This window comes from Rutidosis leptorrhynchoides, chromosome 9, assembly GCF_046630445.1.
Source record: "Rutidosis leptorrhynchoides isolate AG116_Rl617_1_P2 chromosome 9, CSIRO_AGI_Rlap_v1, whole genome shotgun sequence".
NCBI lineage: Eukaryota > Viridiplantae > Streptophyta > Magnoliopsida > Asterales > Asteraceae > Rutidosis > Rutidosis leptorrhynchoides.
In genome coordinates this window covers 310,043,509-310,069,056 of record NC_092341.1, presented here as the reverse complement: position 1 = coordinate 310,069,056, position 25,548 = coordinate 310,043,509, and the positions used below count along the sequence as shown (strand labels likewise).

General features: G+C 33.7%; 1 protein-coding gene and 2 long non-coding RNA genes across 8 annotated transcripts; 1 reads left to right on the top strand and 2 right to left on the bottom strand.

Annotated features, from left to right (window-relative positions):
* Positions 1–1,944: 1,944 nt before the first annotated feature.
* On the bottom strand, positions 1,945–3,749 carry LOC139869417 (uncharacterized). The gene is made up of 3 exons (XR_011766054.1): positions 3,644–3,749; positions 2,952–3,133; positions 1,945–2,244 (listed from the first exon to the last, which is right to left on the bottom strand). It is a non-coding gene; the product is annotated as an uncharacterized lncRNA (long non-coding RNA).
* Positions 3,750–4,072: 323 nt separating this feature from the next.
* Positions 4,073–11,602, bottom strand: LOC139867443 (clathrin heavy chain 1-like). Of its 6 annotated transcripts, XM_071855812.1 has the most exons (12): positions 11,481–11,602; positions 10,989–11,396; positions 10,179–10,387; positions 9,889–9,995; positions 9,692–9,770; positions 9,495–9,622; positions 9,306–9,404; positions 9,087–9,177; positions 8,912–8,976; positions 8,791–8,801; positions 5,430–5,509; positions 4,511–4,629 (listed from the first exon to the last, which is right to left on the bottom strand). In XM_071855812.1, the coding sequence occupies exons 3-11, from the start codon at positions 10,258–10,260 to the stop codon at positions 5,497–5,499; spliced, it is 675 nt and encodes a 224-aa protein (XP_071711913.1). In that variant the 5' UTR covers positions 10,261–10,387; positions 10,989–11,396; positions 11,481–11,602; the 3' UTR covers positions 4,511–4,629; positions 5,430–5,496. The 6 variants fall into 6 exon arrangements, with proteins under 6 accessions (XP_071711910.1, XP_071711909.1, XP_071711913.1 ...); XM_071855809.1 differs by lacking the exons at positions 8,791–8,801; positions 8,912–8,976 and adding an exon at positions 4,073–4,439; XM_071855808.1 differs by lacking the exons at positions 8,791–8,801; positions 8,912–8,976 and adding an exon at positions 4,073–4,434.
* LOC139867444 (uncharacterized) lies at positions 6,153–6,683 on the top strand. The gene is made up of 3 exons (XR_011765841.1): positions 6,153–6,298; positions 6,389–6,487; positions 6,613–6,683. It is a non-coding gene; the product is annotated as an uncharacterized lncRNA (long non-coding RNA).
* Positions 11,603–25,548: the final 13,946 nt, after the last annotated feature.

Below are 25,548 nucleotides of genomic sequence, written 5' to 3'. Positions count from 1 at the left end.
CGATAGTGAGAAATCGACGCCGGCACGGTGTCAATTTATCTCGTCTTCGGTGTCGATTACCAAAATGGCGAGGTTGACTACCGATACCCTGTGCGCTCGCCGTCGTTGCCCATCAACAATATGATTTGATATACTAAAATTCCCTATTCTCTATCTATCTATTATTTATATAAAAGCTACGGAGTATTTAATTAGATTTTGTTTAAGTACATTTTTTAATTTGATGTAGAATTAAATTTATGCTCCTTTCATTTTAACAAAGTTAAGTACAAGGTCATATAGCAAAGGACTTGAACTTGCGGGCATAGCCCAACGGTTGTCCCCATGTACTTTGTGTCATGGGATAGGGAGAGGTCATGGGTTCGATCCTTAAGGGTGACATGATTTTCTTTAAACCAATTGAACACCAATAATGGTGGTATATATTGACCCTATAGGGAGGTTTTACCCGATTCGTTCACGGACCTCTACCCGGACCACTGCCCGAATGGATGTGTTTCCTGGGTACCGTCGATCGGGTTAGGGTTTCCGCCCGAACGTGTGTGTTACGTGCAAATGATGAGGGTCGTTGAAATAAATGATCTACTGATGCCAAAAAAAAAATCGCCGTTTAAAATATATATATATATATATATATATATATATATATATATATATATATATGTACAATTTTCCTTCTAAAGACATATATAAGAATCAAATTAGGTATCTTTCAAGATAATGCATTAACACTTCTTAATCTATCAGTTAAGCAAAAATTACTAATCATGCCTATTGAATGGCCCATATCTTGTCTGGCCAAAAAGACCACTTTACTAGCTTGCACAAGCCACCAAAGGTGTGGTTGACCATAAAAACGCAAAAGCTTCTTTTTTTCATTTTTGTGGTTTACATCATTAGCTTCATTTAACTTTATCTATATGTTCAAGGCACGAAATAAAACTAATAACAATAGCCATATATGTGCACTGGTGCACAACAACATTTAAATAATATAGGTATATGTGTATTATAGATATAGATATAAGGATGCCAAAAATTACCTAACTAGCATTATTATAAAAATATATTCCCAACCTCAGAAGCACTTTGTGGACCATGTTTATGTAATCATAAAGTCTCACATCACTTGAGATTCTGACCAAACTAAAAAAAAAAATCTATGGTTGTAGGATAAAGGCATGTATATATATTGTTGTTGCAAAAAACATGTGTATCGGCAGGGACATGTTAGCCATATGTTGACTTTGTCAATCCATCCAGCAGTCCCCGGTAGCCCACTGGAGTCTGGCAAAACACCATCACCCATTTTCTCACAGCATGCCAGGCCCGAGATTCGAACCTGCATTGTATATATATAGTGCTCGATTGAACTAATAGCTATGTGGTCTTATACTTACCAATAAAGTTATGTGTCAAATAGCAATGTTTGAATATATGTGTGTGTATTGTTATTTGTTAATTTTATATAACCATAATGTTTAATGTTTAATTATTGATGAACCCTTATATTACAGATTTACAACATTACTTATACTAAGGTAATTACTCTATATATCAATAGAGCAGGCCCTTTTCCTGTTCATGATAATATTTTATTCCATATATCACATGGATATTTTGGTCTTTCACTCTTTCAGATATTCATTCCCAAACACCTTTCACATTCCCAAACCCCTTTCATGATAATAGAGCAGGCCCTTCTTCTGGCGGTTTGGATGGCAAAAAAACGGAGGTTTGTGATGGTTTTAACCGATGCGGTGGTTTTAATTGATGCTTTGCGTTCTATACTCGATGAAAAAATGATCGATGGTTTCGATGGCCTAAACATCTAGTTTGTGACAATTACCAACTTGTCATCTGTATTTAACAAGCCATACAAACTACAATGTTGGTATTATATAATTATGAAATATATATATTTGTACATGTGAACGTAAAGATGAAAAGCTTGATAATTTACGTTAGTTAGCTTAACTTGAGTTAATTTTAATGATCTGTATTCTTTGTAGAACGTTTTTAAATTATTTTATTAAATATTTGAAATCATTGCTAATCACATGGTGTAGAATAATAGTAATTTATAACTAGTGTGGTGGTCCGCGCTTTGCTGCGGGTTTTGAACGATCATAACATTAACATCCAAAAGTACGACTTCTTTTTCATTATGCCATCAACTCTTGGCCCATGCGCTTTATTGTCATAGGTGTTCGGTTTGCTGGGGAGTTTTGGAAGTGTGAATACCTGCATGTAGGGAATCAGAAGATGAGCAAATTTTAGCATATGTCCAAGTCCAACAAAATGATTTGTGGCAACTGCAAAGAAAGTGCAGGATCTAAATAAACATTTCATGATTAAGGATTAGTAGCAATAATTGTGAATACAAAATGCTTGTGTAAAATAGATGTGCATATATGACTTTATGTTTTAATGAAAAAAGTGAAGCACGATGAAAATTTAGTGCATTGTATTTGCTGATTTCGAAGTTTACAGCTGTATTTTTTATTTAGTATGTTTAACTTCAGCAGGATCAAGTCACATTCCAGAGACAAATTTTCGAGGATATGGATTAACTAAAAAATCAGGAACACAAGGAGTACAATCACCAAAACCAACACCATTATCACACACATCCATATTACACACTTCTTACTCACAATCGTCCTCATTGTCTGGAATTGTTGACCAAAGAGAGTTCAACAAATTGAGCAGTAGAAACATTTTTTAGCAACATTTGAATGCACGAACGAATAAATGTCATGCATAAGTGGGAAAAGAAATTGAGAAATGGTGTTTTGGTATTGCATATTATAGCAGTAGTTTTAGGATAGATACTAAAAAACAGTTTTAAGAGTTATAAAGCTTTAAATGAAAATAACATAATTCAATGCAATTTTAAGGATGCACGCATGTGTGTATGTCTATGGTTCAGGGAGTCGAGTGTTTCTTACCTGATTGAATAGTTTCAGCACTTGTTCAGACTGCAGTGTTGCTTCTGGTAGTCTGGTTGCAGAGATGTTAGTTCCAGGATGTTTTCGATAATGAACTTTGGGCATCCTGTTGTTTGATGATTGGTTATAGTGGAATTGTAACGTATGTGATGTGACCTCGATGACTCCGAAGCAAAATACACCTGGCCAGTTAGTAACATGAACAAAAGTTAGAACAGACAAATGTGCATACAACATGTTAGAGGATAAAAATATATCACGAAAAGCGAAAATAGATAAAGCACAATAAGGAGTTATAATCATCAGTTTACAGTTTACAATTTTACATCCGTATCGCAAGAAGAACGGAGCAACGTATAAAAGGCAGTCGGCTTATTGGTACATAAATATTAAGCAAGTACTAATAAATACGCCGGCATTATGCAAAATATAAGCAAATATAGCACTTAAAGATTAAGTTGTGCTATTACATCTTTACTTTCACAATTACATTTTGTAACCACATCATAAACACTAATTTAACAAATATAGTTATACTTGAAATGTTATAAAACTTGAAATAGCAAAGCCTTGTTGAACATGGCTTTTTAATTATTCTGTTCTACACAACTAATATTATCATGTATAACAATAAGTATAGTTGCATAGTAAATCGAATTTAATTACCATAGAAGATAACCAAAACAACATACCTCCAAGGCTAGCTGATTTCCAAGATGCATTCGGTGAGCGGCCGTATTCATTTTTCAATACTCAACTGCCAATATTAACAGAGAATATATATCAAAATATAACATGAATATGAAATTTCTAACTTTGACTTGGATTTAGCTATGAACTAATCTAACTCCATAAAGATTTAAGTTTCATTTATTTGTTGTTTCTAAATATAATTTTTAACTCATGAACATGCCAAAAACGTGCCAACTGTAAAAAAATGTATCTTTATTCATCTTTACATGTCTTGCTAAATCCATAAAATTGAACATGGTGTAATTTCCTAAATTCAAGTTATCGTAATTCTCAACAATTATCAAGAACTTCTTAACAAACCTTATTTGACTTTCCATCATGTTATAATTCAGATAATTAGTATAATTGATAAAAGTTTCAATAATCATATTTGTCACTATATAACTGCTAAAAAAATTACAATACCCATTTTGTCCACAAAGTCGCGTTCCTTATCCGATTAAAATTAGGGAACTCCAAATCAGATGCAGTTCAATAACACCACCTCTCTAGGTATGATTTAATGTTTCATATTTAATCATCGTACTAAATTGATTTTGAACTTTCTTATATGATGGCATGAATAGATTCCATTCTTAGTAAGATTTTCAAATGATCGTGGGTACGGAACGAAAGCATTCTCATGGCATTTTTTCTTCATCCATGAAGAAGCAAAATGCGTATTCGAGTACATGTCTCAATCAACAATAAGAATTATCGCCCCATTGGTTATTATCGAAGACACCCGCATCTGCACTGAACATATCATGTTTCCATCAAACTTGCAGAAAATAAAAAATTGAAAATTGAATGTAATTACAACTTACAAATGCATTCAAGGCTTGGGCTTAGGAGTTAAGTAAATGAGTTGGTTCCTTTTCCCTAGTCATATATACTAATTTTGGATGGCTATGCCCATATATATCTTCGTTACGGTCAGTAAAATCTGCAAAATCACATAACGGTTATGAGCCTAATATAACACTACAAATTTCTTCTATATCACTATAAATTTGATGATACAGGATCACGAAAAAAAATACGCGGATACAAAATTTGCAGAGCAGAATCTGTTATATATGATGCATCATTCTTTACTTTTTGATTAGAATCAAGAAAATTAGCATCAGATTAAGAAATCTAGTGCATTTAACATATTAAAATGCATATATCAAAACAACTGTTAGCAATAAAATTCTTATTCAATCAATACTCCAGTGGTTAAGATTTACAGGTCATCCAATTTTCTCATTTTAACACATCCAAATCTGATCATTTTTAGGGAAACCCTGACACCTAAAAACGGTCGACGACATCAGCCACATATATATTATAAGTACCCTTTTTTTTTCTTTTTCTTGTACCTCTCATTATCACAAGTAGCAAAACAATTTATGAAGGCAAAAAAATACAGTGCTATAAACATAACGCAACTGGTTATGGTTAAAACTACGCAACAAACAAATATCAAACAACCAACCATAGCCAACGACATTATACATAAAAATAGATCCTTGGAAGCTAATAAAAACAACCATGATCAACCTACCTAAGTATTAATAACTCTAACTTATAATTTGGGTCTAATAAAGTTTTAAAAGCACAATAATTAAAACACCTTAATTTCATTATATTATATCAATTAGAAAAAGACCTATTCAGATTATTGGTACCATAAAGTTGCTAACTTGAAGCAAAAAGTGAGCTGTACTTAAGGTTTAAGAAAAGGTGAGCTTCAGTTGATACCTCGTTGATAGTCATGTTCATCTCAGTGTCTGTTTTCTTCTTCGTTTTCATTTTCTCAATTTTTGGGTCACAATCGATATCTGTAAATAAATAAAAAAAAAAAAAAAATGAACGAAACCCGAAAATTGATAAGCAACCTAGAATCAGATGATAGTTAAGGAGAGGAAAAGGAAATCAATGCAACAAACTTGGAGTTGACAATGAAGATGGTTGAAAGGATTATGGAAGGTAGCGATGTGTGGTTGATAAAAATGTTAAGAGATGAGTAAGGTGAGTGGCTATGAGTGAAATAAAATAAATGGAATCATCTAGATCTTTAGAGAGAGAGGGGAAAGAAAAACTACTGTAGCTACAGGAAAGCTAAAGTATAACAGTGACTTGGGGTATTTGGCGGGACCCTATTAGATGGCATTGTCCATATTTAGTATATAGTATAATTTATAACTTACATAAATTTTAACTCACGAATCGATATCTTTAGTTCATTTATTTTACTAAGGTCATAAATGATTAGTTAAATGAGTTATATAGTGAGATTGTTTGTACTATAGTTGTTATTAAAAATTGAAAATTTCACTCGCCCAAATCAATTTGATATATCCACACGACACACCAAAAACCACTTTCAATTGCCTCCCTTAATGCATTCCACATGTGATAAGCAATGCACTATAGATAAATGATGTTGCTTTACCATGTTATACTTTTCAAGGACCAAAATTCCACCTCTGAAGAGTTTTGTTGTTTTAATCTATTTGCATTATTACGAGTAGATATCTTTAGTAATTGCTTATCAAATTTTACATATTTATGTTCTAAGATGTGAAGGAATACTTGTTTTGATTGGAATTTCCCCTGGCGCTCTTGAGGTATATCTTTATCGTTTTGTGATTTATATCCCAAGATTTATTTATTTTTGTTATGTCAATAATCTTGCTATTGTTTTGTAATCTTTACAGAGACCTGAGTTACCAAAGGGAAATGTACAGTTGTTTTTGGTTGAAGAGCATCAAAGTGAAACTCTTGAAGCTCATGCAACATCATTTGATTCTTCAGATGTATGAATATCTATATTTGTTATGTCCTGAGAAATCATATCATATATTACTTTATGCTATTAAAGTATTAATATAAATCTAAATTAATATTTATTACATAATACTTTGTATTATTCATCATACAGGTTCCAGGCAATCAAATTCAAATATATTTTGCAACCACAAGTTGTAATGCTGGAAGGTTACATTAAAGCTGGTTACATTAAAGCTGCATGTCTTTTCCCACAAAGGTTTCATTCTATCTAAATTTTGGTTTATCTTTTAATATTTTTGTATTATTATATTATGTATATGTATATAATATATAAATATAAACTGCAATTAAAAATTAAATGGGGTGGGGTATGCCCCTTCATTTATGTTTACTTCGGGGGTTCTCCTCAATGTGCAAGGAAGCTCTCATTTTCCAGAGATCTCTTTTGCCCTTCTGAGGATGATTTTCCAGTTGCCATGAAGGTATATTTGGTATTTGTAAAAAAAAAAAAAAAAAACGTAAACTGCAATATGATGATCCAACAAAAATATATACTTATATATTTTTAAATAAATTTTGTAGATATTCGATGAGTACGTCTTTATCATCACCAAGCTCGGGCTATTAATTGCATATGAACTGAAAACCACAACTGAAATATATAGAAAGACGATAGCTCTGATCCAATTCTTCTCACATCTGAAGCCTCCTTATCTAGGGGCTTCTGTGCTGTCAATAAACGTGGTGATGTTATATTTGCAAGCGTAAATGAATCAACATTTGTATCTCCTGTTAGCCGACATGTAAACTTCCAAACTTTTTCAACAACGATTGATATTGATAGTTTTACTTTTTTCGGAAATGAATTTAATTTTTTATTTTATTTCACTTTTGCAAGTCAAGTAACATTTTTATCTTTCAGTTTGTTGATGAAACCAAGTGCGAAGAAGCTGCTGCACTCCTCACACCACTTGATAGATATGAGACAACACCATTTACGTTGCCAACATATACATGTGAATTTTCTTTCCATGGGATTCAGTTGTGACTATAGTCACATCAACCCCGGAGGCAGTCAATGACTAGATTATAGAAGCCGAATTCGTTCTGAAGCAAAAGTCAACCAATTGCAGGATCGTCGGTTTTGATAAAGAATGGAAACCGTTGAAGAAAAAACATGAAAAGCACCTAGCTGCCACACTACAGTTGTCTGTGCAACACAGTGTTCCGGTATTCCAAATCTTAAAAGCAAATAGAACTCCTACGTTTCCAACATCGTTAAAAGGAGTTTTTATGTAATGAAAACTATAATTTTGTTGGGGTTGGGGTTAAATCAGATGTAGATAAGCTTTAAAGAAGATCACGAGCTTGTGGTTAGCAAATATGAGGATATGTGGACACGAACCGATCACACCTATGGTACAAGTTTTCAGATCCTCTTACCAAAACTTGTACCATAAGTGTCATCGGTTCGTTTCCACAGATCCTCATATTTGCTAACCACAAGCGCGTGATCTTCTTTAAACTTATCTACATCTGATTTAACCCCAACCCCAACCCCAACAAAATTATAGTTTTCATTATATAAAAACTCCTTTAACGATGTTGGAAACGTAGGAGTTCTATTTGCTTTTAAGATTTGGAATACCAGATTACTGTGTTGCTAGGTGCTTTTAACGATGTGGCAGCTAGGTGCTTTTCATGTTTTTTTCCTCTCCGGTTTTCATTCTATATCAAAACCGACGATCCTATAATCGCTTGGCTTTTGCTTCAGAACGAATTCGGCTTCTATAATACAGTCATTGACTGCATCCGGGGTTGATGTGACTATAGTCACAACTGAATCCCCATGGAAAGAAAATTCACATGTATACGTTGGCAACGTAAATGGTGTTGTCTCATATCTATCAAGTGGTGTGAGGAGTGCAACAGCTTCTTTAGCTTCTTCGCACTTGGTTTCATCAACAAATTGGAAGATAAAAATGTTAGCAGGTCATTAGCTGAAATATAGACTTGACTTGCAAAAGTGAAATAAAATAAAAAATTAAATTCATTTCCAAAAAAAGTAAAACTATCATATCAAAATCAATATCAATCGTTGTTGAGAAAGCTTGGAAGTTTACCTGTCGACTAAAAGGAGATACAAATGTTGATTCATTTACGCTTTCAAGTATAACATCACCACGTTTATTGACAGCACAGAAGCCCTGCTTCAGATGTGATGAGAATTGGATCAGGGCTAATCGTCTTTCTATATATTTCAGTTGCGGTTGTGGTTTTCAGTTCATATGCAATTAATAGCCCGAGCTTGGTGATGATAAAGACGTACTCATCGAATATCTGCAAAATTTATTTAAAAAATATATGTATAAGTATATATTTTTGTTGGATCATCATATTGCAGCTTACGTTTTTTTTTTTTTTTTACAAATAACAAATACCAAATATACCTGCATGGCAACTGGAAAATCATCCTCGGAAGGGCAAAAGAGATCTCTGGAAAATGAGAGCTTCCCTGCACATTTAATTTTTAATTGCAGTTTATATTTATATATTATATACATATACATAATATAATAATACAAAAATATTAAAAGATAAACCAAAGTTTAGATAGAATGAAACCTTTGTGGGAAAAGACATGCAGCTTTAATGTAACCTTTCCAGCATTACAACTTGTGGTTGCAAAATATATTTGAATTTCATTGCCTGGAACCTGTATGATGAATAATACAAAGTATTATGTAATAAAAATTAATTTAGATTTATATTAATACTTTAATAGCATAATAAAATAATATATGATATGATTTCCCAAGACATAACAAATATAAATATTCATACATCTGAAGAATCAAATGATGCTGCATGAGCTTCAAGAGTTTCACTTTGCTGCTCTTCAACCAAAAACAACTGCACATTTCCCTTCGGTAACTCGGGTCTCTGTAAAGATTACAAAACAATAGCAAGATTATTGACATAACAAAAATAAATAAATCTTGGGATATAAATCACAAAACGATAAAGATATACCTCAGGAGAGCCAGGGGAAATTCCAATCAACACCAAACACTTCTGAGATGGATCACATTTGTAATCAATAATCTGATTGTTTGACAAATTGCCAGTCTTCTCAAACATCTTCACGGGTTCAGAATCGTCTGTACAGAAACAAACAGATAGATCAAGTGACTTCAAATGCTACAACAGAAGAAACAAAAACACTGTACCTTCATATGACCAATGATATACCGAGGTCTGGGTTACCATTCCCAACATCTTAGGTGTGATCCACTTCCAAAAAACAACCTGGAGATAAAAAAAAAATGTACAGTAGTAAATTTGCATAAATGTCAATGTTAGCAAAGAGTAGAAGACAATTTACAACTCACTTAATGATATAATAATAAATAAATAAACTTGTCACCTTTTCAGGCATTTTATGCGACTTCATTATATCTTTCATCTCACACGCAATACTATTATTATATTTATATATATGTAAGTGATCTTCAATAGTCCCTGGAATTTGAGCTTCAAAAGAATAACAAAGTTGATTAGCTATACACTAATACACCTAAATCTAACCTCACTGTTTCACTAAAAAATGTATTACAGGTTACATCTTAATAATTGGTACATAACGTTGTACTAGCAGCAGCAGCAACAACAACATACATAAACCAAATCATTAAATAAAAGTAAAATGTTAAGTACCTTTTAGTGACAGAAATTTTGAATTTGGATTCATAAGAGCCGAGTCATCTTTAATATTCATCCTCAGTGGTTCCAATTGCATGAACACGTCAATAACGATCACCACACTATTTTGTTCCGAAGTTTCACACACACATATAAACTTAGTCTGACTCCATAGTTACGTTAGTAACCATATTATAGTGTGGAGCGAAACCTATACTTGGCAACTGCAATAACATTATACAACCCAAATTCAAATCAATTAATCTGAGCAAAAGCAGTGTCATACTTTTCAAATCATATATAATCATTCCATTTCATAGATCTGGAAAAATACCAAACACCAGTTCCATTATATCTTGAATCTAAACGGTACCAGAGTCAAAAAGCTAGAAAATTCATTACTTCTGTTCAGATTAACCCTTAGTAAACCTATGAGGTTTGCAAACGAAAAAAGTGTCCAAATTGAGCTAGTCTAAGAACAATCAGACTGTACTCTAGTATACGTATATACTATATATCCACAAATCTAACAATTTACAATTTGCATAACCATTTTAGCTCAAAAACTGATTACGTTAATACAATTTAACAATTTACACGTCCAATTTGCTACAGAAATTACCAAACTGCAAAAACAGATCTAGGTTTTAAACATTAGAAGTGCAAATCTGTCAGTATATATACATGTAATGAAAAAGGTTTGTGTTTCTATATATATAAAGGGCGAGAAGAATAGCATATGTCAATGTTTAGAATAACAAGGCACTAATGATATGTTATACAAAGCTGATACGCTTAAGATGATTATTTGAATATAAACAGTACCTCTTGCAACATCAACTGCCTCTTTTGTTTGTTCTGGCGATAGCCTTTGAACCGGAAACTGTTGTGGTGGAATTGAACGAGGAGGAGTAAAGTCCGGATCAACAACCAATTCCTTCATTTAACACATTTAAGCCGTTCATACATTGCCTTTAAAAAGAAAACTAAATCACTGACATAAATAAGTAGTCAAAATCAAGCAAATCAAGACAAAATTACCAGATATAGATTATAAAACTTAAAAATTCAATTTCTCGTAACAATATATAAACTACTACTCCGTAATAATCAAACAGCAAAACACATATCTATATAGCAAATAAATAGAATATAGGCCTTATTCTTCTGCTTTCCACCACCGGACTTCGCCGGTTTAGATGACGGCGGGGGAGCTTTTTTCTTCTTTGGCGGCTGATTTACACAAATAAAAAAAATTAGATTAAACGAAAAATAAATTAACGGACAAATAACGAGTGGATAACCGTGACGAATTACCATGGTAGCTGATGATAATTTTTCGCCGGGTTTCAGAGCACAGAGGAAGCTATGAGGTGCTGCAGTTGCTGCCGAAGGAAATGGAGATATTTTAGTTATAGAGTTAGGGTTATTGTGGGCCGTTTGTGGGTTATTATAATTGGGCCGAGTTTAAATACGAATCCATCCCATCGCATCTCATTCGTTATTAATCGGAATCGGAATCGGAATCGGAATTATAATAAAACAAAATAAAAAATAAATTAAATTAAATTATCGGATTTCATTGATCTTTCCTGAAAGAAAAAATTACGTCGTTGGTATCTGTGGTTTGTTCACATTTGCATTATAGCACCTAAACTTTTTTTCTTACATAATTGATACCTCACTTTTGCTTAACTATCGTGATTGGCACCCCAACCTAACTATGGTTAATGGTTAACCCTTTACATTATATAGTCATAAAAGCACAAGGACTATTATTGTAATACAATAAAAGTTTAAGTACTATTCTCACAAATTTGAACAATCACATGTACTATCCACGTAAGGAACTAAGGACCATCAAACATAATTTTCTATTATTAATAAATTAATAAATAAATATTACAGTACTAAATTAACTATTAATTATATTATATTAATATAAAATTGAAAATTGAAAAACGTTCACAAAATCAAATAATTATCCGGTCCAGCTTGACTTCTTTCCTGGAACAAACTAGCAGCCTCATCTGTTGACCACCATTCATATTGACCCAAAATATAATTTCATTCTTACCTTCACCCTTCATCAAAACCAACCCATTTTTCCTTCTATCCCACTGACCCACCACTATTCTTTCACAAACCAACACATTCTTTCTTTCACAAATCATCAAGAAAAATCAAACGCAATACACAAAATTTAAAAAAGATGCCACCTTTGGAATTGATGATATACTTGTTCAATCTCAATCAAACCCATCTCAGTTTGAAGATTTTGATCTTGTAAAATCAACGATTTTTCCTCTTAGTGGCAGGGATTCACCTTTTGCAATTGCAACAACACCAAATGGGTCATTTCATGTTTCTCACGGTAGCAAAATTATATCTTTTGAATGGTCTTTACAAAGAAAGTCAACAACTTTAATCAATTTTACAGCTATTGATTCATTATTACCTTTTTTTTTAACAACAGAAGATTCATTATTAGCTTTATCAACCAATGTCGTGGCAGCTGGAACTACGGATTTTTCTGGGCTTCAAATTCATGATCTTGATTTGGGTTTTGTTAGACAAGCAATTGGTATTTCCCCTGAATATTTATTCACTAGTTTCGAATTGGGTCGCCGGAATTTGAATTCTATCATGGTTTATGATGTTAATAGTTTCAAAGTTGTTTCGGAAATACTCCGTAGCCCATAACGAAATCTTTGGTGATGATCTTGATCTGGCTATTCCATCGACTAAATTTGAATTGGGTTCCTAGTCAAACTAAATTGAATTAGGTCCCATTAAATAAATATAGTAGTAATAATCTGTTAATGAATTCCCCTTAATTCGAATATTGTAAGGATAGTCCCTAAACTTTTATAGTATTACACTAGTAGTCCTTTTACTTTTATGACTGCATAATGAGAGGAGTTAACCATTAAACTTTGACGACGGTTAGGTTGAGGTGCCAACCACGATAGTTAAGCAAAGTTGAGGTACCCACCACGCAAAAAAAGAAGTTTAGGTGTTATGATGCAAATGTGAACAAACCACAAGTACCATCGGCTTAATTTTTTCTTCCTGAAAATACACACACCGATAGTGTGTTTACGAAACTAGCTAAGTTGGAATTTCTAGCTCGAGATGAAGCTATAGCTTACTATTTCTATAATTGTTTAGTAAGTAGATGAAACTAAAACTTCTGTTAATTGACTTAAAAGAAATCAACTATGAAATATAAAATCATATCATAAAGAGTATTACACCACCAAGAAGTTTTCAACCTTTGATGAAATTAACTTCAAGCATGAAGTTTTCAACCTTTGATGATAATGCCAACATCAATGCGATTTGGAAGGTCTCAGGGGATGGTAGTATCAACATCGTCGCGAATTGAGTTTCCTCCTAACACGTGTGTGAGTGATCAATGAGAGCATCTGATGTCTTTTAAAATGTTGTTTTTCTAGAACTTATCATTTTTATAAGATTTATATTTTGGTGTGTGCCAAACAAAACTTATATTTAATGATTATTGAAAAAATAGTTCCTATAACCTCCCATAAGTTTTATTAGCTCATCGACCAAACACACCCTGAAACAAATTTTCTCGTATATGAAGTTAGCTTATTGTTGCAATTCTTTTATAGACATGTTTGACATTGAGCTCTTTGGAGCTTTTAATTTCCAACTATTATGAAGAAAGATTTACCTAATAATTTGTTTAGTTAAAATAAGTTATAACTTTTAGATGGAGAGTAAAAACTAAAAGCTAAAAGCTAAAAGTTTTTAGAATTAGCGTTTGAGAAAACACTTTTAGTTTTTATTTTATTTATTATTTTACACTTTATTTTAACAGTTTTAGTTACTCTACAAAAAAAACAAAAAAAAAATAAATAAAAAAAAAAACTATCACCTGCAAACTACCCCTAATTTTACCAAAATTAGTATCTATTTCATTTTCACTAAAATATTATATCAACAAAGACATGCATTATAGGTAAAGACCCCCAAAAATGAAATTATAATTTTTTGAGTTACTAACGTTTTAGTTTTAAAATCAATCAAATCGGACTCTACATGAAAAAGATACGGTCAAAATAGTAACAACTCGTCTATTAGGTTATATCAATCAAAAGTTCATATTCCTCATCTAACGGACATATTTTTTTTTTTAAATTAAATAAGTATCGAAAGTTCGTGAGATTAATATGATAATATATATGTGTATCTATTATCATTATCATAAGTTCATATTCCTCATTTAACGGAAAATGAATCGGTAGTTGTAATTAGCAAGTTTTTCGTTTAAGGTTCGTCCCAAGAGAGCGGTGATTGCTAGTTGAATCGATGAAAACTCATATTCATCCCGAGGTTTGTTTGATTGGGGGTTTTTGAATTTGAGATATTAAAGAAAACAATTGCAAATTAAACTAAGAACTAAAAATGATTAAGTAAATATCAATATAAAAAGCATGCACACTTGCTTAATCAACTTGAAGCATTCGGATTGTTCTATTGTTCATTTAAGAGCTAATTGTGTTCAAACTTATGCTAATATCCCTACTAGATGTTCTTATGATCACATCAATACTTGCAAATTCTCATAAGCTTATATCAATTGATCTAGTTGAATCATGTAATTATCATTAGTACTTAGTCTAGGTTGAAGTCCCATAAAACCCTTTGGTAATCGAAATCCCTTAAGAAAACCAAACTTCACTATTTTGACTAAGGACTAATTGAAAACCAATCCAAACCAAGACCACAATCCCTTGAAAGCCCTAATTTGATTGTCTAGATCACCTAAGTGCTGAAGTACAAGATGTTTCACTAATCAAATCCCTAAGAGAAGCTACACACCTCATATAATCAAAGTAAAGTCCAAAACAAATATAGTAAAGGATCTTTTGGCTAATTTTAATTACAAATCACAATCATCAACTCATAGATTTATCCAAACACAATCAATAACATATATATGAACAATCCTTAGCTATCAAGCTTCATAAACAAGCGTACATCATAAAATCTAGCCAATCATGGCTAGAACAAGATCAATACAAGTAATAAGAATAAATCTAAACATCATTAAGCAATAAATAAGAGTAGGTTGTACCAAATTTATGAAAATTACAATAAAGCTAGATGAAGAAGATGAAGAACAAACCCTAGACTTGATTCAATCTCCAAATCATTGATGTAGAATGAAAGAAATGATGGAAACTTGATGAAAAACTCAACAATCTAACTATCAAACCCTACCCACCAGCTAATTTACTACTCTATTGATGATGTATGTAAGTTATGAGAAAAACCATCATCTCATTCTATTTATACTTCTCAAAAACTTCCCAGAATTTACAGAGGAACGTCGTTCCTCTTTCAGGAACGTCGTTCCTCGGCCCGTAATGAGGAACATCGTTCTTGTTTGCTAGAAACTTCGTTCCTGAATCGTTCTCTAAATGCCCATTTTTTCTGTTTCCATTTCCTTTGTAAATTCCCAAGTAGAACGTCGTTCTTGGCTTTGGAACGCCGTTCTTAGTCTTGGAACGTTGTTCTGATGATAAGGAACGTCGTTCTTGCGCTAGTTCTAGCACTTTGCAGTTTTCTTGAAACATTTTGCACATTTTGGTCAGTTTTACACCAATTTCACACTTAGAACTGCCATAGCACTCAGAACGCGATTAAACCCGAAATCTTAACTTTTTGAGCATAAAGGAAATGAAAACTGAGTAAAACGAGGTAGATATTGCGTGAGAAATATAGCTTGGATGAGCAATATCAAACCCCCTACGTGCTACGTGTAATTGGAGTTCCCGCGTGATGAATATGGAAATATGAAATGGGGGGTTTATTTAGCGCTTAATATTATCGATTTTTTTAACATGTTCACACCCAGTGTACAGAGGAAATTTTAGGGTATGTTTAGTTAGTGGTTAGTAATGGGTATGGGAATGAAATTGATTGATTTAAGGTGTTTTTTAAGGGGTTTAACCAAGCTTGTAAATGACGCGAGTCGGGAACGCGTCGGTCGGATCTTCAGACGATTCGGTTGAGACGGGGACGCAACGGGAACGCGTCAGGCGTCAACCAACGTTGGGGGTGGTGGGGGTGGTGATGGGTGGTGGTGGGGGTGGTGGATTGAATGGGTGTTATATATATATATATATATATATATATATATATATATATATATATATATATATATATATACATATACATATACATATATATATATATACATATACATATATATATATACATATACATATATATATATATACATATACATATATGTATATATATATACATATACATATATATATATACATATACATATATATATATATAATCAAGAGGGAAGCACTTTTTTGGGGGGAAGGGGGAAGCAAATTTTTATTTTTTTGTTTTTTGAAAAAACTTTGTTAACGAATATTATAGATTAGATGAAAATATGAACATTTAAAAAAGACACTTTGTGATGAATGTCATTATTTTGGCCGGAAAACGCTTGAAGAAAAAAATAAAAACATTCAATGCATTGAATGTTTTGCTACTGAGTTTATTTGCATCGTTTTATTTTCATCTTGTGTGAAGTGTTTTTTTCGATTTTAGCCCGATTTAGAGTTTAGAATTTAGGGTTTAGGGTTTAGGTAAACCCGAAAACTCTAAACCCTAAACTCTAAACCGTTCGTGTTAAAATATTCAATCTAAACCCTAATTTCTAAACCCTAAACCGTAATTTCTAAACCCAAAACCCTAATTTCTAAACCCTAATAGCTAAACCCTAATTTTTAACCCCCTAATTTCTAAACTCTAATTTCTAACCCTAAAAAAAAAACTCAGAATCAAAATATTCAATGCATTGAATGTTTTCATTTTTTTTCTTCGAGCGTTTTACCGCCAAAATAATAACATTCATCACAAAGTGTCTTTTTTTAAATGTTCATATTTTCATGTGATCTTGATGCCTGAAAAAAATTTCGAAAAATTTGAAAAAAAATTACTTCCCCCCAAAAAAGTGCTTCCCCAGGATCAATGGGGAAGTAACCAATCGGGGGGAAGCGGGGGGAAGCAATAAAAAAAAATTTCGTTTTTTTTGAATTTTTTTTTCCCGGCATCAAGATCACACGAAAATATGAACATTTAGAAGAGACACTTCGTGATGAATGTTATTATTTAGGCGGGAAAACGATCGACAAAAATAAGATTCAAGATAATATTGTTCGTGAAGAATATGAACGTTTTTTCTTCTTCATGTTTTGTGAAGTAAAATTTAGCCCGATTTAGAGTTTAGGGTTTAGGGTTTAGGGTTTAGGGTTTGGTGTTTTGGGTTTATTCCATAAACCCAAAACACCAAACCCTAAACCATAAACCCTAAATGAAATGACCCGTCCTAATCCATAAGGACGAATACAATAACATATGGTTACATCGCGAGGTACTTGACCTCTATATGTTATATTTTACAAACATTGCATTCGTTTTTAAAAGACAAGCTTTCATTTCATTGAAAGTTGACAGGCATGCATACTCTTTCATAATATATCCAATCTATAAATGACTTAATCTGTTATCTTATTAATAATAATCTTTATTGAACTCAATGACTTGAATGCAACGTCTTTTGAAATATGCCATGAATGACTCCAAGTAATATCTCTAAATGAGCAAATGCACAGCGGAAGATTTCTTTCAAACCTGAGAATAAACATGCTTTCAAGTGTCAACCAAAAAGGTTAGTGAGTTCATTAGTTTATCATAAACATTCATTTCCATCATTTTAATAGACCACAAGATTTCAGATATATAATTGTACACGTAACCCGAGTACAAAATAGTACGCATAACCTGCGAATTAAAAATCATTCATATGGTGAACACCTGGTAACCGACATTAACAAATGCATCTAGAATATCCCCAATATACAGGTACACTCATCTGTATATAAAAAATCGAAGTACTAAAGCATCCGTAACCCGGATGGGACGTGTCAAAGTCCATAGATCTATCTTCAGGATTCGCGTCAATTTGGGGGTCTGTTCCCAAATTCTTAGGCTACCAAGCTAAAAGGGTGATATCCAGTATAATAATTCAACCATAGAATGTAGTTTCAAGTACTTGTGTCTATTTTGTAAAACAGTTATAAAAGCAGCGCATGTATTCCCAGTCCCAAAAATATATATAAAAAAGGAGTAATGAAACTCACAATACTGTATTTCGTAGCAATAATGCATATGACGGCACTGGACAAGTGCAGGGTTGGCCTCGGATTCACGAACCTATATTAAGTGTATATATTTATATGTTGGTCAATATCTGTTTAACAATTTAGGTCAAGTCGTAGTGTAACACAATCTTAATGCTCGAGACTGATATGCAAAAGTTAACAAAAGTCAATTTGATCCAATAATGACTTCCAAAATCTATACATGTTTATTATATAACCTAAATATAGTCGTTATGTATATTTAAATATATTTATTAGATTTTATTAGAGTAAATAATGCAAGTCATTTATTTGTTGGTAAAAACTTATATTAAAATCTATATATAAAAATATACTTTTATATATCCCATGTAATAAAATTTATAAGGTTTAGTTAATATCATAAAAATATAATGTTATGTATTATTAATGTAATTATATTACGTGTGGTAAGAATATATTTGCATCACATATTTATTTGATAAAATCATATTGATAATAATAATAATGAGTAAAATTTTGTATTATTTTGTAATAATAATAATAATGTTAATAATAATAATAATAATAATAATAATAATAATAATAATAACACTATTTACATTTACTAATGATAATAATAATTTTGATAATTAATAATAATCTTTTGTAATAATACCAATGTCATAATAATAATATTACTAATAATGATAAAATATTATAATCATGTTAATGATAATAACAATGATAATAATATTGTTGTTATTAATAATACTAATAATAAAAATAATAATTTAAATGAAAATATACGTTTTAAGATTTATAATGATACTTTCTAACAAACATGATAATTTTTTAATAATAACAATACTTTTAATATTAATTGTAATGATAATAATATTTTATATAAAATAATAATTCTATTTAAAAATGATAATTTTTAATAATAATACTAAAATGATAATAATAATAATAATGATATTTAATAATAACAATGATATTTCTATTAAAATGATAATTTTAATAAAAAATGATAGTTTTATATTAATGATACTTTTAATAACGATAAAAATAATAAAATGATAGTTTTGATAAAAATATTAATTATTTAAATAATAATAATAATAATAATAATAATAATAATAATTGGATAATAATAATAACGACGATAATAACGACGATAGTAACAATAATCATTTTAACAATAATAATACTAAAATCAATAATAATTCAGTTGACCATATCTTTTAATCTGTTCATCGAAATCATACACTTTCTAAATGAAAAGTTATTAATTTTTCGTCAGCTTTCCAACGACATGCATATCATATACCTTATCTCAATCGCATATGTTGTAACACCCCGTCTTCCCGTGCGCGTCTAAAGGTACGTACTTAATCAATAGTACGCTTATAACTTACTCGTTATGTGATTAAATGAACTAAAGTGTTAGTTAGGTGTAGGTGCATATATGTATATGTATATATATATATATATATATATATATATATATATATATATATATATATATATATATATATATAGGTATATTCAAATGCGTGCGTGTACGAGTATATGAATGTGTCGTGTTTGGCGTCGAGTCGTGTGAGACTTAAGGTTGAGGTTTAGGCGTGCATAGGAAGGGTGAAAGTTGTTGTGCTTATGTTTGAACCTTTGTTTTATGTTAAACTTTCGAAGTGACCAGGATAAGGCAAACGCCGCGCCGCGGCAAAAGGGATCGCGCCGCGGTAAACAAAGCAAATCCAGATCAGAACTTGAGTTAAGAAGGGTCATTTTTCCTTCTTTATGTCGCGCCGCGACAAAGAAGCCGCGCCGCGGCACTTCTACAATTCTGACTCCGAATTTTACTCAAATTAAATAGGGTTTAGGGGTAATTTGGTCTTTTTACATGTAGATCTGGTTGGAGCTTTTAATATCAACCACTTATCCTATATTCTCATTTCTTTTCCATTTTCTTTCATAAATTCCTCTCAAAACTTAAAATCCACTTAGTTTATACTTGAGATTTGAAGAAAGAGTTTTGTGAATCAATCCTAGAAGCAAGAATTAAAGTTGTTCTCCTTGCTATTAGCTACAAGAGGATAGTTTTGGTAAGTCTCAACTTTAAGTTTCGAGTTTTATTTAGTTAAGCTAGGGTTTGGTTCATATGGGATTTGTGTGACCCATTTGAGGGTTAAATGGGTGGATTTTGGGTTGGATTGTTGAAAGGAAACCCTAATTACCATAACCTAGGGTTTGGTCTAATGAAATGGGGTTTGTAAGTGTTAATGGTGTTGTATGCATTAATACACTTGTTAAATGTTGGTGAGATTGTGTATAGGTCATGTTTGACAAAGTTTGAATGTGTAAGTGTCAAAATGGGTCATATGAGTCAAAGTTGAACTAATTGGGTAAAATGGGTATGAAATACAACAAGTTTATGTTAGTTGATGTTAATAGACCCTAATCACTAGCTTTTAGTGATTTATGACAAGGAATGGTCATTAATGGGCGGTTTTGGTGTAGTTGAGTCATTTAATGCAATAGGGTCATTAAATGCTCAAGGGATAAAAGTTGGCATTTAATTTAACTAGATTGTATGTTAATAAATGCATAATGTAATATTGAAGGGTTGCAAGCTCGGTTAGCTTTCACAAGAGACTTGAGGTGAGTGGAATGATTATGCATATGTGTATATAATGTATTTACTTGTACGAGATTCGATGTGGGTTTAAGTTCGGGCAGTCGATACCACATAGGGTCAATATATGATATGGATTTAAGTTCGGGCGTTCGATGCCATGTCATGTATGTGTGTGGGAGTGTAGCGTGGGTTTAAAGTTCGGGTGTTCGATACCACATTACACGTGACGAGTGGGTTTAAAGTTCGGGCGATCGATACCACTCCGGGGTTAGTGTTATAATTCGTTGTACGCTAACGGTTGTTGGGAACACCAATGGGAAATTCGAAGTACCATTCCTTGTACTATTGGTTAACCATGGTTATGTGTTTGTTGTGTGGTGTTTTCACAATATTCGAGTTATATATGTTATCGTTGTGCTAGCTTGTGGTCTTGGAGATTTAGCGTTATGCCTTGCGTTGGTATGCCTTTTAAATTGCTAGCGTGTATGAGGTAATTGTGTATGTGATTGCATGTAAGTAGGTTATATATGTCTGTGTATAATTATTGCATTCACTAAGCGTTAGCTTACCCTCTCGTTGTTTATCTTTTTAGATGCAGGCGCAGTTAAGGGCAAGGGGGTTATCGGGCATTAGGTGTCCTGTGATGATGCTTTGTTGGAGTTTTGATGTTGGCCTAACGTTTTGGGTAGTTTAGTCCCAAACCGTGCTCGAAGTGTCATTTGGATTGTAAACTATCATTTGTAATGGGTCAAACTTGTACTAAACTTTATTCGCGGCCCTCGTGCCTTTTGTAAATGATAAATTGTTGTGCGCTTTAAATGGAACTCGTGAAATGGGTTACATATTTATTTGGCGTGTAATTGTGTTGTATAAAAAAAAATTATCGTATGGATTACGGGTTGGGTTGTTACAAGTGGTATCATAGCATGGTCTAAGGGATTTAGGTGACTTGAGATAGGCGCCTAGACTTAGACTTTTGTGTTATGGAATCATATGCGGGACTTGTAGGACTACGGGTCGGTGCGGGCTTTGATTAGTTCGTTAATGCATAGGTGGACTAACTATGCTATGATATGATATTACTAATCGTGTGTTATTGTTTTGAACATCGAGCGAGATGGTTGTGATACGTTTGAGCATGGCACGGCATGTGAGCATAATAGTGAGTCGCGACCACTATTACGGTTGCAAGTCAAGTCAAGTGAGTATGTGCGACAAGTATCGAGCTAGATGTGGTGCGTGTGCGGTCATATGCATAGGTATATATGTGTATTAAATTGTTGGTGATGTCTAATCCATTTTTAATCTTTAGAATGAAGACGAGAAACGGAACGAATACGAATGGCAATGGTGGTCCTTCTCATGTGGAGGAAACGGACGAGATGACCACCAAAATAGAGGCTGCTCTAGAAAACTATGTTTCGGTCTTCTCTCAAAAGGTTAAGCAAATTCTCGAAGGGTCGGTTTCGGAACAAATTGTCGATATGATTCAAGAACGGATGACTAATGCCGTTAAAGAAGAAGTTGAAATGAGGTTTCCTAGACCTCAAAATGTGGGCGAGTTGGAGTTTAGCTACAAGAACTTCTTGGCGACTAAGCCTCCTCACTTTCACGGGGATCCCGACCCCATGAAGAGTGCGGCTTGGATATCCGATGTTGAAGGTTGTTTTCGCACGACCGAGTGCCCTCCAGAAAAGAAAACAAGGCTTGCTACTAGTTTGTTAAGGGGCCATGCTAAAGATTGGCTCGATGGCAAGATTGATATGGTGGGTGATGCGGCTTTTGTGGGGTTATCTTGGGCGGATTTCAAGAAGGAGTTTTTCCTTGAATATTGTACGCAAGCGGATCTTTCCAAATTGTGCAACGAGTTAAGGAACATGCGTCAAGGGTCTATGGACCTAAACACTCTTAAAACCAACTTTCTCGCCAAAGCGCGTTTTTGCCCCGAGTATGTGGGGAATGATCAATTGTTAATGGAAGACTTTCATGCGACCCTTAGAGATGATTTAAAGGGTAAAATTAGTATCGGTCATGTTGAAACTTTTGCTAAGCTTTTGGCCGTGGCGAAGGGGTTTGAAGCGCAAGCTCCGAGTCCGGTTAGTTATGCGCCAAGTAAAAGAAAGTTTGAAGCTTCTAGTTTTTCGAACAAGAAGAGTAAGGGAGCAACCAAAAGTGTCGGTAGCATGAAGAGGGGTACTTCTAGTGGTCACATGGTCACATGTTTCAATTGTGGGCAAAAGGGTCACTACTCTCGTGACTGTCCAAAACCGCCTACTAATACAATCACGTGTTTTAATTGTCAAAAAGAAGGGCACCGGAAGTCAGAGTGCCCCGAACTTCGAAATGACCAAGTTAAGAGAATGGAGAAGGCGGCGGGGTCGGCTAGGGGACGTAATTATTTGATGACCAATGACGAAGCCAAGCAATCCAATGAAGTCGTTTCAGGTACTTTCATGGTTAACTCTAATCCGGCAAGGATTCTATTTGATAGCGGTGAAAATTTATCATTTATGTCTCCAAAATTTGTGCCTAAACTTAATAAACCGTTAGCTAAGTTAATTCGTCCGGTAGAAGTCGAAATAGCGGATGGCAAGACGGTGCTAGTGGTTGATGTGTGTAAGAATTGTAATGTCGTGTTTGGTTCCGAGAACTTTAATATTGATCTCTTTCCGATGACGTTGGGTGATTTTGATATCGTGGTTGGTATGGATTGGCTCGATCATAATAGAGCTGATATTGCGTGCCATGAAAAATCTATTCGTGTGAAGACTCCAAGTGGGGGAGAGTTAATTATTCATGGTGATAGACGTAGAAGACTTGTACCGATATGCACTTTTGCACGGACACGTCGTCTCGTTGTTACCGATGACATGGCTTTCCTTGCTCATGTTGTTGATACTCGTGACGAGCCACCACCCATTCGTGAAATTTCGGTGGTGAGTGAGTTTGAAGATGTTTTTTCGGACGAGTTACCGGGTGTTCCGGCGGAAAGACAAGTCGAATTTCGCATTGAGTTGGTTCCGGGAGCTACTCCCATTGCTAAAACGCCTTATCGTTTAGCACCGACGAAAATGAAAGAATTGTTGAATCAAATTCAAGAGTTACTTGAGAAGGGTTTTATTCGACCGAGTGCTTCGCCTTGGGGCGCTCCGGTCTTGTTCGTGAAGAAGAAAGATGGTAGTATGCATATGTGCATTGATTATCGGGAGTTGAATAAAGTGACGATCAAGAATCGTTATCTATTGCCTAGGATTGACGATTTGTTTGACCAACTCCAAGGTACGACGTATTTCTCAAAAATTGACCTACGGTCCGTCTATCACCAAATGCGGGTCCGTGAGGAAGATATTGAGAAAACGGCCTTTCGAACGCGTTACGGGCATTTTGAATTTGTGGTTATGCCTTTTGGTCTTACGAATGCACCGTCGGCATTCATTGATCTTATGAACCGAGTGTGCCAACCTATGTTGGACAAGTCGGTAATTGTGTTCATTGACGATATTCTTGTATATTCTAGGAGTATGAAGGAACATGAACACCATTTGCGCGAAGTGTTGAAGACGTTGAGAAAAGAGAAGTTGTATGCTAAATTCTCGAAATGTGAATTTTGGCTAAGGGAGGTTCAATTCCTTGGCCATATTGTGAACAAGGATGGTATTCAAGTAGATCCGGGGAAGATAGAAACGGTGAAGAGTTGGGGACAACCGACTACGCCTACGGAAATCCGAATTTTTCTCGAATTGGCCGGTTACTATCGTCGGTTTATCCAAGACTTTTCCAAGATTGCTTCGCCATTAACTAAGTTGACAAGGAAGAATACGAGATTCAATTGGGAGAACGAGCAAGAAATCGCTTTTCAATTGTTGAAAGAGAAATTGTGTAAAGCTCCGGTCTTAGTATTGCCGGAAGGTGTAGATGATATGACGGTCTATTGTGATGCTTCTTTGAATGGGCTCGGGTGTGTTCTAATGTAACGAGGTAAAGTCATCGCTTACGCCTCTCGCCAATTAAAGGAACATGAAAAGAGATACCCGACTCATGATCTCGAATTAGCGGCGGTGGTCCATGCTTTGAAAATTTGGCGCCATTACTTGTATGGTGTCAAGTGTACGATTTATTCGGATCACAAGAGTTTGAAACATCTTTTTGATCAACGGGATTTGAATTATCGTCAACGTAGATGGATGGATGCGGTGAAAAACTATGATTGTGAGATACTTTATCATCCGGGCAAAGCGAATGTGGTCGTGGATGCGTTAAGCCGAAAGAGTCACCACCCAGCGTTACGATTGGGATTGTTACGTATGATTATTACTAACGATTTTCTTGAAAAACTTGGTGTGATTCAAATAGAGGCTTACGTTCACAACAAGCATGCGGAACGAATTGTGGGGCAATCGGAATTCATTACGATGGGTTCGCGTGGTTTATTGTCTTTTCAAGAAAGAGTGTGGGTGCCTAAGATGGGTGATTTCCGAAAGGTGCTCCTTGATGAGACGCACAAGTCTAAGTATTCCGTACATCCGGGTGCGACAAAGATGTACCATGATTTGAAGAAAGA

Coding starts and splice junctions, on each gene's coding strand:
- LOC139867443 (XM_071855807.1), bottom strand. CDS start 10,260: ATGCAATTGGAACCACTGAGGATGAATATTAAAGATGACTCGGCTCTT. Junction 9,771..9,888: donor CGCATAAAATGCCTGAAAAG/GTGACAAGTTTA, acceptor TTTTATCTCCAG/GTTGTTTTTTGGAAGTGGAT. Junction 9,405..9,494: donor TTTCCCCTGGCTCTCCTGAG/GTATATCTTTAT, acceptor TAATCTTTACAG/AGACCCGAGTTACCGAAGGG.